General features: G+C 49.4%; 1 protein-coding gene across 1 annotated transcript in view; it reads right to left on the bottom strand.

The window, feature by feature from the left end:
- SPPL2B (signal peptide peptidase like 2B) overlaps positions 1–17225 on the bottom strand; it is a 177022-nt gene that overhangs the window by 45721 nt on the left and 114076 nt on the right. The window contains 2 exon segments of the mRNA XM_030217560.1: positions 10216–10315; positions 11114–11176. Coding sequence (XP_030073420.1) covers positions 10216–10315; positions 11114–11176 — 163 coding nt within the window.

The raw sequence follows: 17225 nt of genomic DNA, 5'->3' as shown, positions 1-17225 counted from the left end.
AAAGATCAAGCCAAAGGCAGTGTACTCATGAAACATTTCCAACAAAAAAATGGAGCAGGGTTGCATTCACCCAGTGTTGTGCTAGAGCCGGTTAATACATTTTTTTTAGCTTTTTGCGAGCCAGTTGTTCTGGCAGGGCAAGCCAGCTCTCCTCCCTAGTGGCGTAGCTGGGGGGGAAGCGCAGGGGGAGCGGTCACTCCCCAAAACAGATCTTTAGAAAAAATGGCGCCTACGCACCAAAGGCGCCTGCCCTCATACTCCATTAACTTTTCCTCCTGGCCACTGCCTTTTGAGTCTGTGGCAGCCTGAAGGAACTGCGAGCTTCCCTTCCCCTCACTGATTGAGTCACTCAAGCCGCTGCCTCCCCGACTGACTTGGTTGCAACAAAACGAAGCTGTGCACTCACAGCCCTATGCATCCACTGCCGCCTTTGCCAATTTCCCTCCCCCCCCCCCGGATGTAACATCCCGTTTGGCAGGAGGGAGCGGAGGAAGGTAACCGGCAGAGGCGCCAGTGGTGCGCAAACAGCTATGGCCCCACACGTGCGGCTTCATTTTTGCTGCAGCTAAGTTGGGGAGGCAGTAGTGCAAATCGCGAACAAGGTTAAATTCAAAAGTGGGAGCGGGGCAAGGAGCAGAAAAAAAAAAAACATACAGCACCTGCTATTCCCAGGTAGTCTCCCATCCAAGTAGAAACCAGCCAGGCCCAACCCTGCTGAGCTTCCAAGATCAGAGATCAGGCACACTCAAGGTGGTGTGCTCATAGGCAATGACTATGCTGCCAGTATAAAAAGAGTTTCACAAAGGAAGGAGGGAAATTCCAAGCTGTTCAATCAACTGCCCTCAGAGAAAAACTGAGGGGACAGAGAACTCTGTAAATAAAAATACTAAATAGGTCCTTTCAGAGGCCCAACATACAAGGAGCCCTGCTCTGATGCTGTTCACTGTTTCCCACACCAGGAACTATAAGAAAATCTAAACTCACCACAGACAGTGAGGCCTATTGCTATCAATGTACCACTTAGGCAAACATGGCTTTCCAGCTCAGGTGATTCTTGCTGCCTTTGTGCAGAAAGGGACTGCCCTGAAAAGACTCCCTCCAAATAGAGGAAGGCAGGGGAGAAATGGACCCTACTACTGAGCTGGAGAGAAAACATCCCCTCTTCAGGGCAGGGTTCATCAGAGGAGACTGAGACAAGGAACAAGCCAGAAAATTCCAAAGGCTGAACTAAAAAGGAACTGTCAGTCCCCTACCAGAGACTTCTGCAACATATAGGCATACAGAGCAGCAGAATGAACTTGGGGGGGGGGGGGGGGGGGGGGGGAAATCCCCTGCCCCAGAGAAGCCCCCAGTGCCTGACGTGCATCCCCCAAAAAACAAGGGACATCGCAGGACCATCGGGGGGGGGGGGAGGGGGGATACCCTGCCCCAGAGAAGCCCCCAGTGCCTGACGTGCATCCCAAAAAAAACAAGGCACATTGCAGGACCATCACATTCCTTCTGGAAAACTTAGCCCTCTAGAACCCATCTGCCTAAGATAGGCATAAAAACTCCCCCAATCACGAAAAGGGCTACAGAGGCCAAGCTCTCTTTAAGAAGAAAGGTTCAAATTAAGGGTCCCCGAACAGAGGACATCCTGACAGAAGATATAGAAACAGCTTAAAATAGTTCTGTTCTTCCACTGCATACCCTTGCATAGTGGGGGCAGTTTGAGAAGAATTTGTGCCACTGCCCCAGCTACATCCAAACAGTTTCTGACTCAGTGATTTTGGTAAAGGAAACCAAAGGCTGGAGAAAATAAATGGGAATCCCCTGTACCAGCAGTCTCTAATGGAGCACAAGGTCCTTTAGGAGAAGCCGCCCCTCCCCCCTGCCATCAAGGCCGCAGGGCTGATATCAGGAGAAAAGAGAGGGCCGCGCCAGCAAAAAGGTGCACGTTCCCGCCATTTTAGCAAGGGAAAAGGCTGCTCGGGGAAGGGGAACTTCAGCACGTCCCTCCCCAGCATTCAAACACGCCACCACACAGAGTCCCACTGCGGAGCATCTGCTACTGCAGTGGGAACAGCTTTCAAATGCCAGCATTGCCCACATTAAAGCATAGTACCCCCACGCCGAAAAGAAAAAGGCAGGGACTCACTGAACACAGGTGTCTCCGGAGGAGAAGCAGAGTCCCACAGATGCAGCAGCTTGCTGCCTAACCGGCACATAGACAAAGCATAGCACTAAGACAGGGACACCCTGTACTGCCGGTCCTGTCAGAAATCTTGTTTCTTCTGGGGGTTTTTTTTGTTTGTTTGTTTTTTAACACCAAATGAAGGCAAAGGAGATCTCTTGTTTTTAACTGGTGAGGAAGGCTAAAGACCGGGAGGTAAGGGGGGAAAGGGTGAAGCAGGGACCCAGAAAACTGAGTATGCCCCCAAAGTCTGCACCACCAGCCAGACACCCCTAAATTCAACTGGCCCACAGGACGCAGGAGTATCCCCAACAGACAAATCCAGGAGCTGCTGAAGCGCCGTCCACCACCTGCTGGAGATAGAGATGTACTGAGGTGAAGGAGGAGCTGGCCATCTGGTATCACTGCCTTCAGCTTTGTAATCTCTTATCTCCACCTGCTGGTAGATGGACACAACCCACCAGTTCTTGGATTCATCTGCTGCATACGCTAAGGAACAGCACATACCCGCTCATTGGGAATGGTCTGGAGATAATGATATGGAATGGTATTTGATATACCACCTTTCAGTGGTACAATCAAAGCGGTTTATGTTTGTTATGTGCTAGTACTTTATCTGTCCCTAGTGGGCTCCAAGTTTTATCTGTCCCTAGTGGGCAATGGAGGGTTAAGTGACTTGCCCAGAGTCACAAGGAGCTGCAGTGGGAATCAAACCAGCTTCCAAAGCTCTCAACCTACTGTATTAATCATTAAGCTACTCCTCCAAATATATGGACACCCACCAGACAGGACTTAACAAGGATCATGGGTTTTCTGTCACATTACAAACCATAAAATTATACTGCCTTGACACCTTTTAGTTATTCATTCACCTCTCTGTTTCTGTCACACCTTTCTTCCCCTCCCCCCTTTTTCCCTTGAAACTGTCTATATAGCGAATGCTACATACCTGTAGAAGGTATTCTCCGAGGACAGCAGGCTGATTGTTCTCACTGATGGGGTGACGTCCACGGCAGCCCCTCCAATCGGAATCTTCACTAGCAAAGTCCTTTGCTAGCCCTCGCGCGCCCGCGCGCACCGCGCATGCGCGGCCGTCTTCCCGCCCGAAACCGGCTCGAGCCGGCCAGTCCAGTATGTAGCAAGACAATACTCTTAAGGGAAGACACAACTCCAAAGGGGAGGCGGGCGGGTTTGTGAGAACAATCAGCCTGCTGTCCTCGGAGAATACCTTCTACAGGTATGTAGCATTCGCTTTCTCCGAGGACAAGCAGGCTGCTTGTTCTCACTGATGGGGTATCCCTAGCCCCCAGGCTCACTCAAAACAACAACCATGGTCAATTGGGCCTCGCAACGGCGAGGACATAACTGAGATTGACCTGAAAAATTTACCAACTAACTGAGAGTGCAGCCTGGAACAGAACAAACAGGGCCCTCGGGGGGTGGAGTTGGATCCTAAAGCCCAAACAGGTTCTGAAGAACTGACTGCCCGAACCGACTGTCGCGTCGGGTATCCTGCTGCAGGCAGTAATGGGATGTGAATGTGTGGACAGAAGCCCACGTCGCAGCTTTGCAAATTTCTTCAATGGAGGCTGACTTCAAGTGGGCTACCGACGCAGCCATGGCTCTAACATTATGAGCCGTGACATGACCCTCAAGAGCCAGCCCCGCCTGGGCGTAAGTGAAGGAAATGCAATCTGCTAGCCAATTGGATATGGTGCGTTTCCCTACAGCCACTCCCCTCCTATTGGGATCAAAAGAAACAAACAATTGGGCGGACTGTCTGTGGGGCTGTGTCCGCTCCAAGTAGAAGGCCAATGCTCTCTTGCAGTCCAATGTGTGCAGCTGACGTTCAGCAGGGCAGGAATGAGGACGGGGAAAGAATGTTGGCAAGACAATTGACTGGTTCAGATGGAACTCCGACACGACCTTTGGCAAGAACTTAGGGTGAGTGCGGAGGACTACTCTGTTATGATGAAATTTGGTGTAAGGGGCCTGGGCTACCAGGGCCTGAAGCTCACTGACTCTACGAGCTGAAGTAACTGCCACCAAGAAAATGACCTTCCAGGTCAAGTACTTCAGATGGCAGGAGTTCAGTGGCTCAAAAGGAGGTTTCATCAGCTGGGTGAGAACGACATTGAGATCCCATGACACTGTAGGAGGCTTGACAGGGGGCTTTGACAAAAGCAAACCTCTCATGAAGCGAACAACTAAAGGCTGTCCTGAGATCGGCTTACCTTCCACATGGTAATGGTATGCACTGATTGCACTAAGATGAACTCTTACAGAGTTGGTCTTGAGACCAGACTCAGACAAGTGCAGAAGGTATTCAAGCAGGGTCTGTGTAGGACAAGAGCGAGGATCTAGGGCCTTGCTGTCACACCAGACGGCAAACCTCCGCCAATGAAAGAAGTAACTTCTCTTAGTGGAGTCTTTCCTGGAAGCAAGCAAGATGCGGGAGACACCCTCTGGCAGACCCAAAGAGGCAAAATCTACGCCCTCAACATCCAGGCCGTGAGAGCCAGAGACTGGAGGTTGGGATGCAGAAGAGCCCCTTCGTCCTGCGTGATGAGGGTCGGAAAACACTCCAATCTCCACGGTTCTTCGGAGGATAACTCCAGAAGAAGAGGGAACCAGATCTGACGCGGCCAAAAAGGAGCAATCAGGATCATGGTGCCTCGGTCTTGCTTGAGTTTCAACAAAGTCTTCCCCACCAGAGGAATGGGAGGATAAGCATACAGCAGACCCTCCCCCCAGTCCAGGAGGAAGGCATCCGATGCCAGTCTGCCGTGGGCCTGAAGCCTGGAACAGAACTGAGGGACTTTGTGGTTCACTCGAGATGCGAAGAGATCCACCAAGGGGGTGCCCCACGCTTGGAAGATCTGGCGCACCACTTTGGAATTGAGCGACCACTCGTGAGGTTGCATAATCCTGCTCAGTCTGTCGGCCAGACTGTTGTTTACGCCTGCCAGATATGTGGCTTGGAGCACCATGCCGTTCCGGCGAGCCCAGGTCCACATGCTGACGGCTTCCTGACACAGGGGGCGAGATCCGGTGCCCCCCTGCTTGTTTACATAATACATGGCAACCTGGTTGTCTGTCTGAAGTTGGATAATTTGGTGGGACAGCCGATCTCTGAAGCCTTCAGAGCGTTCCAGATCGCTCGTAACTCCAGAAGATTGACCTGTAGATCGCGTTCTTGGAGGGACCAGCTTCCTTGGGTGTGAAGCCCATCGACATGAGCTCCCCATCCCAGGAGAGACGCATCCGTGGTCAGCACTTTTTGTGGCTGAGGAATTTGGAAGGGACGTCCCAGAGTCAAATTGGTCCAAATCGTCCACCAATACAGGGATTCGAGAAAACTCGTGGACAGGTGGATCACGTCCTCTAGTCCCCCAGCGGCCTGATACCACTGGGAGGCTAGGGTCCATTGAGCAGATCTCATGTGAAGGCGGGCCATGGGAGTCACATGAACTGTGGAGGCCATGTGGCCCAGCAATCTCAACATCTGCCGAGCTGTGATCTGCTGGGACGCCCGCACCCGGGAGACGAGGGACAACAAGTTGTTGGCTCTCGTCTCTGGGAGATAGGCGCGAGCCGTCCGAGAATCCAGCAGGGCTCCTATGAATTCGAGGTTCTGCACTGGAAGAAGATGGGACTTTGGGTAATTTATCACAAACCCCAGTAGCTCCAGAAGGCGAATAGTCATCTGCATGGACTGCAGGGCTCCTGCCTCGGATGTGTTCTTCACCAGCCAATCGTCGAGATATGGGAACACGTGCACTCCCAGCCTGCGAAGTGCCGCTGCTACCACAGCTAGGCACTTTGTGAACACCCTGGGCGCAGAGGCGAGCCCAAAGGGTAGCACACAGTACTGGAAGTGGCGGGTGCCCAACTGAAATCGCAGATACTGTCTGTGAACTGGCAGTATCGGGATGTGTGTATAGGCATCCTTCAAGTCCAGAGAGCATAGCCAATCGTTTTGCTGAATCATGGGGAGAAGGGTGCCCAGGGAAAGCATCCTGAACTTTCTTTTACGAGATATTTGTTCAGGGCCCTTAGGTCTAGGATGGGACGCATCCCCCCTGTTTTCTTTTCCACAAGGAAGTACCTGGAATAGAATCCCAGCCCTTCTTGCCCGGATGGAACGGGCTCGACCGCATTGGCGCTGAGAAGGGCGGAGAGTTCCTCTGCAAGTACCCTCTTGTGCTGGAAGCTGTAAGACTGAGCTCCCGGTGGACAATTTGGAGGGTTTGATGCCAAATTGAGGGTGTATCCTTGCCAGACTATTTGCAGAACCCACTGATCGGAGGTTATGAGAGGCCACCTTTGGTGAAAAGCTTTCAACCTCCCTCCGACTGGCAGGTCGCCCGGCACGGACACTTGGATGTCGGCTATGCTCTGCTGGAGCCAGTCAAAAGCTCGCCCCTTGCTTTTGCTGGGGAGCCGCGGGGCCTTGCTGAGTCGCACGCTGCTGACGAGAGCGAGCGCGCTGGGGCTTAGCCTGGGCCGCAGGCTGTCGGGAAGGAGGATTGTACCTACGCCTGCCAGAAGAGTAGGGAACAGTCTTCCTTCCCCCGAAAAATCGTCTACCTGTAGAGGTAGAAGCTGAAGGCTGCCGGCGGGCGAATTTGTCGAATGCAGTGTCCCGCTGGTGGAGAGACTCTACCACCTGTTCGACTTTTTCGCCAAAAATGTTGTCCGCACGGCAAGGCGAGTCCGCAATCCGCTGCTGGATTCTATTCTCCAGGTCGGCGGCGCGCAGCCATGAGAGCCTGCGCATCACCACACCTTGAGCAGCGGCCCTGGACGCAACATCAAAGTGTCATAAACTCCTCTGGCCAGGAATTTTCTGCACGCCTTCAGCTGCCTGACCACCTCCTGAAAAGGCTTGGCTTGCTCAGGGGGAAGAGCATCAACCAAGCCCGCCAACTGCCGCACATTGTTCCGCATGTGCATGCTCGTGTAGAGCTGGTAAGACTGGATCTTGGACACGAGCATAGAGGAATGGTAGGCCTTCCTCCCAAAGGAGTCTAAGGTTCTAGCGTCCTTGCCCGGGGGCGCCGAAGCATGTTCCCTAGAACTCTTAGCCTTCTTTAGGGCCAAATCCACAACTCCAGAGTCGTGAGGCAACTGAGTGCGCATCAGCTCTGGGTCCCCATGGATCCGGTACTGGGACTCGATCTTCTTGGGAATGTGGGGATTACTTAATGGCTTGGTCCAGTTCGCAAGCAATGTCTTTTCAGGACATGGTGCAAGGGAACAGTGGACGCTTCCTTAGGTGGAGAAGGATAGTCCAGGAGCTCAAACATTTCAGCCCTGGGCTCGTCCTCCACAACCACCGGGAAGGGGATGGCCGTAGACATCTCCCGGACAAAGGAAGCAAAAGACAGACTCTCGGGAGGAGAAAGCTGCCTTTCAGGAGAGGGAGTGGGATCAGAAGGAAGACCCTCAGACTCCTCGTCAGAGAAATATCGAGGATCTTCCTCTTCCTCCCACGAGGCCTCACCCTCGGTGTCAGACACAAGTTCACGAACCTGTGTCTGCAACCTCGCCCTGCTCGACTCAGTGGAGCCACGTCCACGATGGGGGCGTCGAGAGGTAGACTCCCTCGCCCGCATCGGCGAAGCTCCCTCCGCCGACGTAGTCGGGGAGCCTTCCTGGGAGGTGGCCGCGGTCGGTACCGCACGCGGTACCGACGTCGGGGACCTCAACCTGGGCGATGGGCCAGCCGGCGCCACGCTCGACGGTACCGGAGGCGCAAGCACCGCCGGTACCGGAGGGGTAGGGCGCAACAGCTCTCCCAGAATCTCTGGGAGAACGGCCCGGAGGCTCTCGTTTAGAGCGGCTGTAGAGAAAGGCTGTGAGGTCGATGCAGGCGTCGACGTCAGTACCTGTTCCGGGCGTGGAGGCTGTACCGGGCTGTCCAGAGCGGAGCGCATCGACACCTCCTGAACAGAGGGTGAGCGGTCCTCTCGGTGCCGATGCCTGCTGGGTGCCGAATCCCTCGGCGACCCAGAGCTCTCGGTGCCGACATGGGGAGGAGACCGGTGTCGATGCTTCTTCGATTTCTTCCGAAGCATGTCACCGGAGCTCCCCGGCACCGACGAGGAGGACGTCGAATCCATCCGTCGCTTCCTCGGGGCCGAGACTGAAGAAGGTCGATCTCGGGGGGGCTGTACCGCAGGAGCCCTCAGGGTAGGAGGAGACCCACCCGAGGGCTCACCGCCACCAGCAGGGGAATGGACAGCCCTCACCTGCACTCCACCCGATGCACCACCGTCCGACGACATCAGCAGACGAGGTCCTGGTACCACCGACGTCGATGCAGCTATCCGATGTCTCGGCGCCGATGCAGAGGCCCGATGCCTCAATGCACTCGATGCAGGGGCGGCCGAGGAAGATGGTCTGGAACGCTGGACGACGTCGATGCACTCGAAGATCCCGGTGCCGATGCCGACGAAGAGCCCGAGAACAACACGTTCCACTGGGCTAGTCTCGCTACCTGAGTCCGCCTTTGAAGAAGGGAACACAGACTACAGTTCTGAGGGCGGTGCTCGGCCCCCAGACACTGAAGACACGACGAGTGTCAGATCAGTGAGCGAGATAACCCGGGCGCACTGGGTGCACTTCTTGAAGCCGCTTGGAAAGGCTTCGATGTCATGGGCGGAAAAAAATCACGCCGGCGAAAATCAAAAGCCGAAATGGCGAAAATTGAAGCACCAAAAATTTAGAGGGAGAAAAATCTCGACCGAGGCCGAAAAGAGGCCTACCCGACGACGAAAGAAAACTTACCGGGGCAAAAAGCTGGAAGTACGGGGAGGATTGACACGAAACCCAGTCGAAGGGTTTCCGGAGCACTTCCCGACTAACAAAGCTTTCCTGAAGGAAAAAACACGCTCAAACAGAATTTGGACGCGCGAGGTCGACTTTCCGGGGCTCGACACGGCGAAAACACGGACCGTACCGAGTGCGGACAAAAGAAGACTGGCCGGCTCGAGCCGGTTTCGGGCGGGAAGATGGCCGCGCATGCGCGGTGCGCGCGGGCGCGCGAGGGCCTAGCAAAGGACTTTGCTAGTGAAGATTCCGATTGGAGGGCTGCCGTGGACGTCACCCCATCAGTGAGAACAAGCAGCCTGCTTGTCCTCGGAGAAAGATAGATAGATTCTGATACAGTTATTTCTTGCTCAAATCTGACCTGAAGAGGGTCTGACTTCAAAAGCTGTAAAAAAATATGTTTGTCCAAAATAAAAGACAACATCTTATTTTGTTTCTTTTGTTTTATTTCTACTTAATTCCAGAGTCACAATTTGCTATACCCCCCTTCTTCTATCTTCCCCCACTCCCCACCAGGGATATTGATCTCTAAGTGCAGAACCTGATTTCCTGGTTTGTACATACGTGATGCCCCTCCTCAGAATTTTGATTAGAATGCGATATTCTTATAGGTATTCTATCCTACATCCACAACCTGCAGAAAGCAAAAGCCCAGGGTTGCTACCTTTTAAAATCTCAACCTAATTCTACTTGCCCTTCACTAACAGTGGCCTAGTGGTTAGGATGGTGGACTTTGGTCCTGCTGAGGCAGCTCCTTGTGACTCTGGGCAAGTCACTTAACCCTCCATTGCTCCATGTAAGCTGCATTGAGCCTGCCATGAGTGGGAAAGCACGGGTACAAATGTAACAAAAAATAAAACAAAATAATTGTAGTGTGAAACTCAAACATAATCCAAGGTGGCTGGAGGCAGGAGGTGACGATCTAGGGCAATGATTTTCTACCTAGTCCTTGGGGCACACCTAATAATTCAGGTTCTCAGGATAACCACATGAACATGCACGAGCTTGCACATAACTCCAAACGAGGGCATGAAGCGATCACAGGTACCGTGCCCCTCCCCCTCACTGTCCAAAGAGTGCTGAAATACTAGTGGCCAGCTGACAACTACAAACCTTACTTGACCACTAGATTCTTGGAAGTAGGTGATCAAAAGATCAAAGAGCTTCAGAGGGATCTTTGCCCATAACAGTCACCACAGCAAGCATACCTGGAACTAGAATGTCCCCAAAGCCGAGGAGAGAGAATGGCCTGTCACAGAGTGCCAGAGGTGAGGAGTTCAACCGTGGCACCTTTAGCACCATTGGAAGCTGCAGGAGAATAGTACAACAGATTTAGAAGAGGACAATGCACCAGAGAAGTGTTCAGACAGGTTTGGATTAAAAATGTGAAAGCCTTTCCCACAGATGAAATAAAACTGTTCTCTAACCCTTGCTATAGGATTCAGAATAACTTTCTTTTCTCCATGACTGGTATTTTTTTTTTTTTTACATTCTTTTCCCTCCGTCAACATTTCTAACCTTCTCTCTTCTTTCCATACCTTGCTTCTCTGCTCTGTAGATTCTTTATTTTGTTCTACCGCTCTCTTTTTCTGCCCTATCTCCTTCCACTCCTCTCTCAACTCCAGCTCCCTTTTATCCTCAGACTTTTTTTCTCCAATTTTTATCTAGACCCTCACCCCCTGAATCATTGCAGCGCTTTTCACCTCCCTATCACTGTCTCCAGTCACTCACAAGCCTCCTTTACATCCCCTCTTCAACTCAGCCACCAGTCGCCTCCTCCTCTCCCTGCCCTTTCCGGTCTTGTTCTTTCTTCAAAGCCAGCAAAAGCTTTTCTAGCCCTCTGACAGCTTCCAGATTCCTCCTAGTCCCCAAGCCACTGCTATCTATCTTGCTCTCCCCCCATCCTCTGACATTACTGTGCTCCTCCTTTCCTTCCTCATCCCACCCAATTACTGGCTGCCTTTATGGGACACAGTGAAACATCCCACTGCTACTCTAGAAGCTTCAGTCTCAGCATGATGTAAAGACATAAAAACAATACTGTGCCACCTGACCCTACCTTTCATTTCTTTGCCTGCAGAAGCACATTGAAAGTCCAATCCTTACCTTTTCACGCGTGGAAGAGTCCGAGGGGCCTGCCGCTACTCTCACCATTATACTCTCTCCACTCTATGGGACAAAAAGCACAGCTGTAAACCAAAGAGATAGGCAGAACGACATTCAAAAACCGAGGGGGCCGATGCAAAAAGCTACTGCAAGCAAAAGCATGCATTTATGTGGAAGGTTTGAAGCAAACCTCATATTAGGCACCAGCACACACCAAATGAAAATGGATGGTAATGAGGCTATTAGATATTCCGCCCTGATGCAGAGAACTGCTGCAGAAGACTTTGTCAAGCGTAACTTGGGAACCTGAATACTAGGTCTGAGGAGCCATAGAAAGGTTAGCTCACCCATCTGCACCAGTTGCATCAGGGGAGAAAAGCTAATAACTCCTCCCCCTATGACCCCTGATCCTCCAAACTCACTTGCCACCCCACCCCAAAAAAAAAAAAAAAAACCACAACAACCTAGTGTCTAATGGACCCTGCAGCTCCCCAAAAATTAGTCCTGGTGTCCAGTGGACTCTCCACCCCCCAAAAATTAGCCCTCATGACTAATGGCACCCGCAAACCCTGTGAGTCCTTCAGGCCATCCACAACTCTCCCCCAAGACGTTTACCTTATCTTTTGAGCCCCCCCCCCCCCCCCCCACAAACAACAAAAAAAATAGTACTGGTATCTAGTGGCAATTCAACCAAAACTCTCTCCAGTTTATCTTAAAGAAGAGAATAGTGCAATGCCTTCACATCACCATCCACAAAAATAGCAGCCCTTGGAATACACCATGCAAGGTCACTCTGTCAAATAGGGGAATTCTCCCTTTATTTGGTAGATTTGGTGGCGAACACTAAATAAGAGAAAAATTCCCTTATTTGTCAGACTGACACTGTGTGGTGCATCCCAGGATACATTGCGCTGGGTCAGGTACCACTATTTTCACAGATAGTAGCACAGAGGCGTGAGCGTGTGGTCATCGCTCCTGACTCTTCTTTGGGGTTCACTAGACACCATGGCTATTTGTTTGGGAGGTCAGGGGGATTGGGGGGGGGGGGGAATCAGATGGGGAATTGAGGGATATTTCTTTTTGGAGTGGAGGTGTCCTTTGTGCAGCAGGAGGTTTTATTAAACTACATCCCTTCCTTAGCAGCCCTCCAGACTGGTCCAGATGCTTGGCTTATGCACTCCTACCAGCAGATGAAGACTGAGAACAATTAGCTTCTGAGAACCCTAAAACCCATGTGTGCAGTTCCTAGCTAGCCAGATGGTAGATGTGGTAAGCATGTGCAATCGGAGTTGGTCTGATAGGCCCAAAGGGTTTAGAGAGATCCCAGGGACTGGTCTGGAGGATTAAAGGAAAGAAATTTGCCTGTAATACCTAATATCTCCTTCCTGTTGGTGTGTGACAGGAATGGAGACAATTTTTTTGAACTTCAGCAAGAGTGTGCTTTTTTTTATTTTCTGACAGCGCACACTTTTTAATGTGGCAATACTTTGTATGCCGCTTATTTATTGCACTAAGAACAAAACTTTTGTGGGTAGAAGTTGTGCGCTCAGTCACCGGCACATGGCTCTAAATCCATGGCTTCTGCATTAGACCCTCACATCATAAGCACTTCACTACTGCCTGCCTTGCTCAGTCTTTGTTCATTTGGGCATATCTCTGCTGCTCAGAGGGGCTAGAAACATGCAGAGAACAGCAGTAGAGGACCATCTTAAATGAATAAACTATGGAAGATTTTCCATCAGTAATTACTTTTGGGGTAAATAGGAAGCATCAGCTATGAGATAGATTAAGTACTACTGGCTAAACATAAACACTGTTTAAAAGATAAAAAAAACTAGACATGCCAATGGTTCCACACTGTATAGAGATGTATCATTTTGATTTCTAGTATGTATGTTATTGAACAAATAATACATGTGGTGGTGAATGAGACATTTTATTACATTTGAAATAAAGATGGAACTTTCACCTCAATGCAATAGAATTTCATGGATTGAATAATAGTATAAATTGGACATTTTTTAAACATCTGTTTTGAGCTAAGTGATTTGTTTCATTCATCAAGGCAAGATTAATTTACTGTAGCTTATTCCACAAGGCAGTATATCAAATCCCTTTAGAATGGGCTATAACATACTCTTTGTTAGCTTTCTGACTTATCAGACTAAGAACCCTTGACTACCATGTTTCCATGGGTGGGCTCCAAAGTGCTTTGGCAGGACTCAAGGATAGGAAATACCACCATTTTAATTGCTTGTATCTGTCCTACCAAGGAAATATGCAAATGTTGACACATATCTTACACCTACACCCACATACAGATACATCCCCATCTGCAGAGGCTCCTTTAGGCAAGAAGATTGAAGGTGCCTGGTCAGAAGGTGCAGCTGAAGCTAAGAACTCTAATTCCCAGCACTCTGTTTTAACTTTATATGCTTTGAAGCACAACATTCCAGAAAATTTCTAGAGATGAACAATACCTTCTGAGAATCCTAAGCCCTCAAACACTTAAGCCTGATGTAGCAACAAAACAAAGTCTGGAAAGAAAGAACATCTAATTTCTAGATCTTCTCCAGATTCTAGAGCCTACATTTTTTTTGCTATGTCAGTTCTCAAGGTATCTGGAGCAGTTGGTGCATGAAGAAAGTGACAAAATATGGGAGGGGCCTGGTCCGGTCCGGAGGGACTAAAGGAAAGCAAATTAGCAGGTAAGATCTAATTTCTCCTTCCTTAGCGTCCCTCCGGACCGGACCAGGATTGGACTGATGGGAAGTACCAAAGCAGTAACCTTAAGGGAGGGACCCTTTCAAACCCCTAAGCATCTCCGAGTTGCATAGATCACCTCCTGGCAACAATGAACATGTAGAGTGTATATCAATCAAAAGAGAATGAAGATAAGCTCAAAATGGCACAGTACAAAATGTGCACCTAGTGCACCAAAAATCGCTGTGCGAAGGAACGAACCCCGCTTCTCAAGATGGAGCATATGTTATAACACTCTCAGGAAATGGTCCCCCAGGAGTAGACAAATAGAAGGTATGAATTCCTTAATACTTCGAGATATAGTGAGGCCGAAACAATGGCCACCTTACCTTGACTAGAAGTACCAAAAGGAAGGACCAATAGCTTGTAACAGTTCTCTAAATATATAAGATCTGTTTTAATATGTAAAGCATATATAAAGCATATAATTTCTGTGATCTTGAACGCCAGTAGAAGAGTCCAGACCAGTAAGAAAAAAGTGATTGGAAAAAGATGAAAAATGGGAAAACTAAGGTAGAGTGAAAAAGAAATACCCAGGTGAAGAAAGTACCTCTTACCTAGACGTACTAGCTGATTGGAAAAAAAGAAAACCTGTAAGAGAGAAACTTGCAGTCCTGACCCTGCTAGCTGAAGCCATGGCTACTAACAACAGTGTCTGAAAGGAAGAAAGAAACCTTAAAGGAAACAGATGATTTTGAATCATCGTGCGAAGAAGAATAACACCTGTCCCTCTGACAATGTCACTAAGGCACAGAGGCTAAAAGCTGAGAAGAGAATACTGCAACTACAAAGATGCCATCCTGCTTAGCAAGGCTGAATGCCTGTCCCAGACTGAGAGCATGCACCAGCCTGAGCAAGAGAGAAACAAAGAGGCCGGACTGGGGGCAGAGAGAAGGTCCTCTAGAGAAAACAGAAAACCCCCTCGGCTCCATAAAAAGTCAAGATGACAACCTAAAAGGCAGCCTGGTATATCTGCAAGGAAAAACAAAAAACATAAGGGTTACGCCCCTGAGATCCAAATATCTAAGCGAATGCCCGACCTGAAGAGAAGGCCACCATGCCAGAAGGGGATGGCATGCTACAGGGCTGGTCAGATGGTAGATCCATACAAATGACTCCCCTTGAATAAACAGACATCAGCCATGAAATAAACCAAACGTCAGTGCGGATGTGACCCACCTAGGAGGCAGGACGATTAGAGTCAGAGTGAGAACCGAAGCTGGGCCTCCCCGATGACATCTCACTGCACTGTTCGCTAGATTACCCCTTAGGCGCTTACAGAGAAAAGTGAAAACATGCAAAAATAAAATGACATACATGTCAATCGTGTAAAGGAGGGCACATGCAAGCCCTGTAAAGAAACAGAATGACCAGATAGTAGAACTGTCCGAGGAAAGGATGTACCTTCAATACACAAGAAGACCAGAGACCTACCAGGGGCCTCAACACGTAGCCTAAGAAGGCAACAGACCTACCAGGAGACCGAAGACCATTCTGAAAGAACATAAGCTAGAAACAGTCCTGCCAGAGAGCAGGATTGAGTCTTTGAAGTAACCTAAGATGATAACAGTCCTATGAGAGTACAGAAAGAGCATTCCGGACTAACATAACATGGCAACAATGCTGACCAAAGACAGAGTGCTCAGAATAAAACGCTAGCCCTCAGGGATACCTCCTTGCTCCGAGAGCGACTGACAGTCCCCTAGTTGCAATGTAAAGAGACCACATGGTAATCCTGAAAGCAACCGAATGCCAAGAGCCAAGAAGGAAAAAATTAAGTTGCAAGTAAAGAGACCACATGGTAGTCCTGGAAGTAAAACCAAATGCCAGGAGGAATGTCCTACTCAACTAATGCCGAAAAGAAGAGCAGCAGTCTCGGGGAAAAAAACAAAAGGGAAGCTGCAAATGCTTCAGACACTCAAAAAGATAAAGAGCACGGGAGTGCAGCTCATGAGACTGCAAAAGGCAATTGCCCAGGGAAAAAAAACCTTGGCAACTATGTCGCATGTAACCCCAAAATATTGTGGAGACTGCGAAATATTTAGACGACTCTTGACCACCAGTACTAGGCATCCTGAGAACCATAAAAATTGCACTTCTCGGTCTGCGACTTGCTGACTTGTCGACAAGAGGTTTTTTTTTTTTGTTTTTTTGTTTTTTAAATAGCTAGCTGACTCGCCATGAGTGAAGAAGAATCTCCCCTTTTCTGAGGGGTAGCATAACTATGATGAACTTTTAGAGACTGGAAAACAGTGTTGTGAAGGGACATTATTGCGCATTGTGAGCTGGTCACCCTTCCAGGACCCAGCCCGGGCGGACCCTGCTTAGCTTCCTTCACACCGGGCTCTATCCTTCTCAGAAACTCTCCTAAGAGAAATATGCAGAAAAGTTTGTATCAAAAAAATGTGCTGCACGAAGCTTCACTATGGATCGAAGGCTTTCATGAAAAAGACTTGAGACTTTGAGAGCGCTCTTGACAGCATTTAGAATTGAAATAGGAGGAAGGAAAATTCCTTCTTAGGAACTAGGTTCTTGTGATAAAGATTTGAGACATTGAGAGTGCGCATGACGGCAGTGAGATTCCAAATAGGAGGAAGGGAGATCCATTCTTAGGAACTAGAAATTAAAATTGCATTCGGAAGAATCAAGAGAGAAAATGGTCTAAGATCCAAGAGTCTATGTAGGGAGACCCCTACTTCACATGCCTTGCCGTGAGAGCGATAGAGAAAGGAGGCGAAATGAAAAGCATAACCATCTAAAAATAAAACCGCAAGAACTCCTGGACAGAGGAAATAAGAAAAATGACTGTCATGTAAGAGTAGCCTGCAACTATGATTTCATGACCCAAAGTTAAACAGGTGAGAGTGGCATGTACCTATGATAACATCCTTACTGCCCCCATGCCTGTGGAAGAACAAACGTACAGCTAACATATAGGAAATATCCTGGTATGGAAAGCAACCTAAGTGCAAAGGCATAAAGTATAAAGTACTACATGCATCAACCTTCTCCTACAAGAGCACGCAACTCTGGAACGCACTGCCACGCGGCAGTGGGATACAAATGCAATTAAATAAATAAATAAATAAATAAACCTTTTCGAAAAATGCTATAACAAAAAAAAACACAACTGTGAACTACCTTCCCACAGTCACATTGGAGCCGACTCAGTGGGTGCTGTGAGTGCTTGAGCACCCCCGATATTGAGAAAAACTCATGTATATGTCCAGGGAGGGGTCATTTTCATTGGACTTAGCACCCCCAATAATTTTGAAAAGTTGGCTCCTAGCCCACAGACAAACGCCACCCGAGATTATAAAGAAACAAACATCAAACAGGCTGGCCAAGT

Source organism: Microcaecilia unicolor, chromosome 11, assembly GCF_901765095.1.
Source record: "Microcaecilia unicolor chromosome 11, aMicUni1.1, whole genome shotgun sequence".
NCBI classification, from domain to species: Eukaryota; Metazoa; Chordata; class Amphibia; order Gymnophiona; family Siphonopidae; genus Microcaecilia; species Microcaecilia unicolor.
The sequence above is the reverse complement of the archived record's forward strand: the minus strand, read 5'-3'. Positions and strand labels throughout refer to the sequence as shown.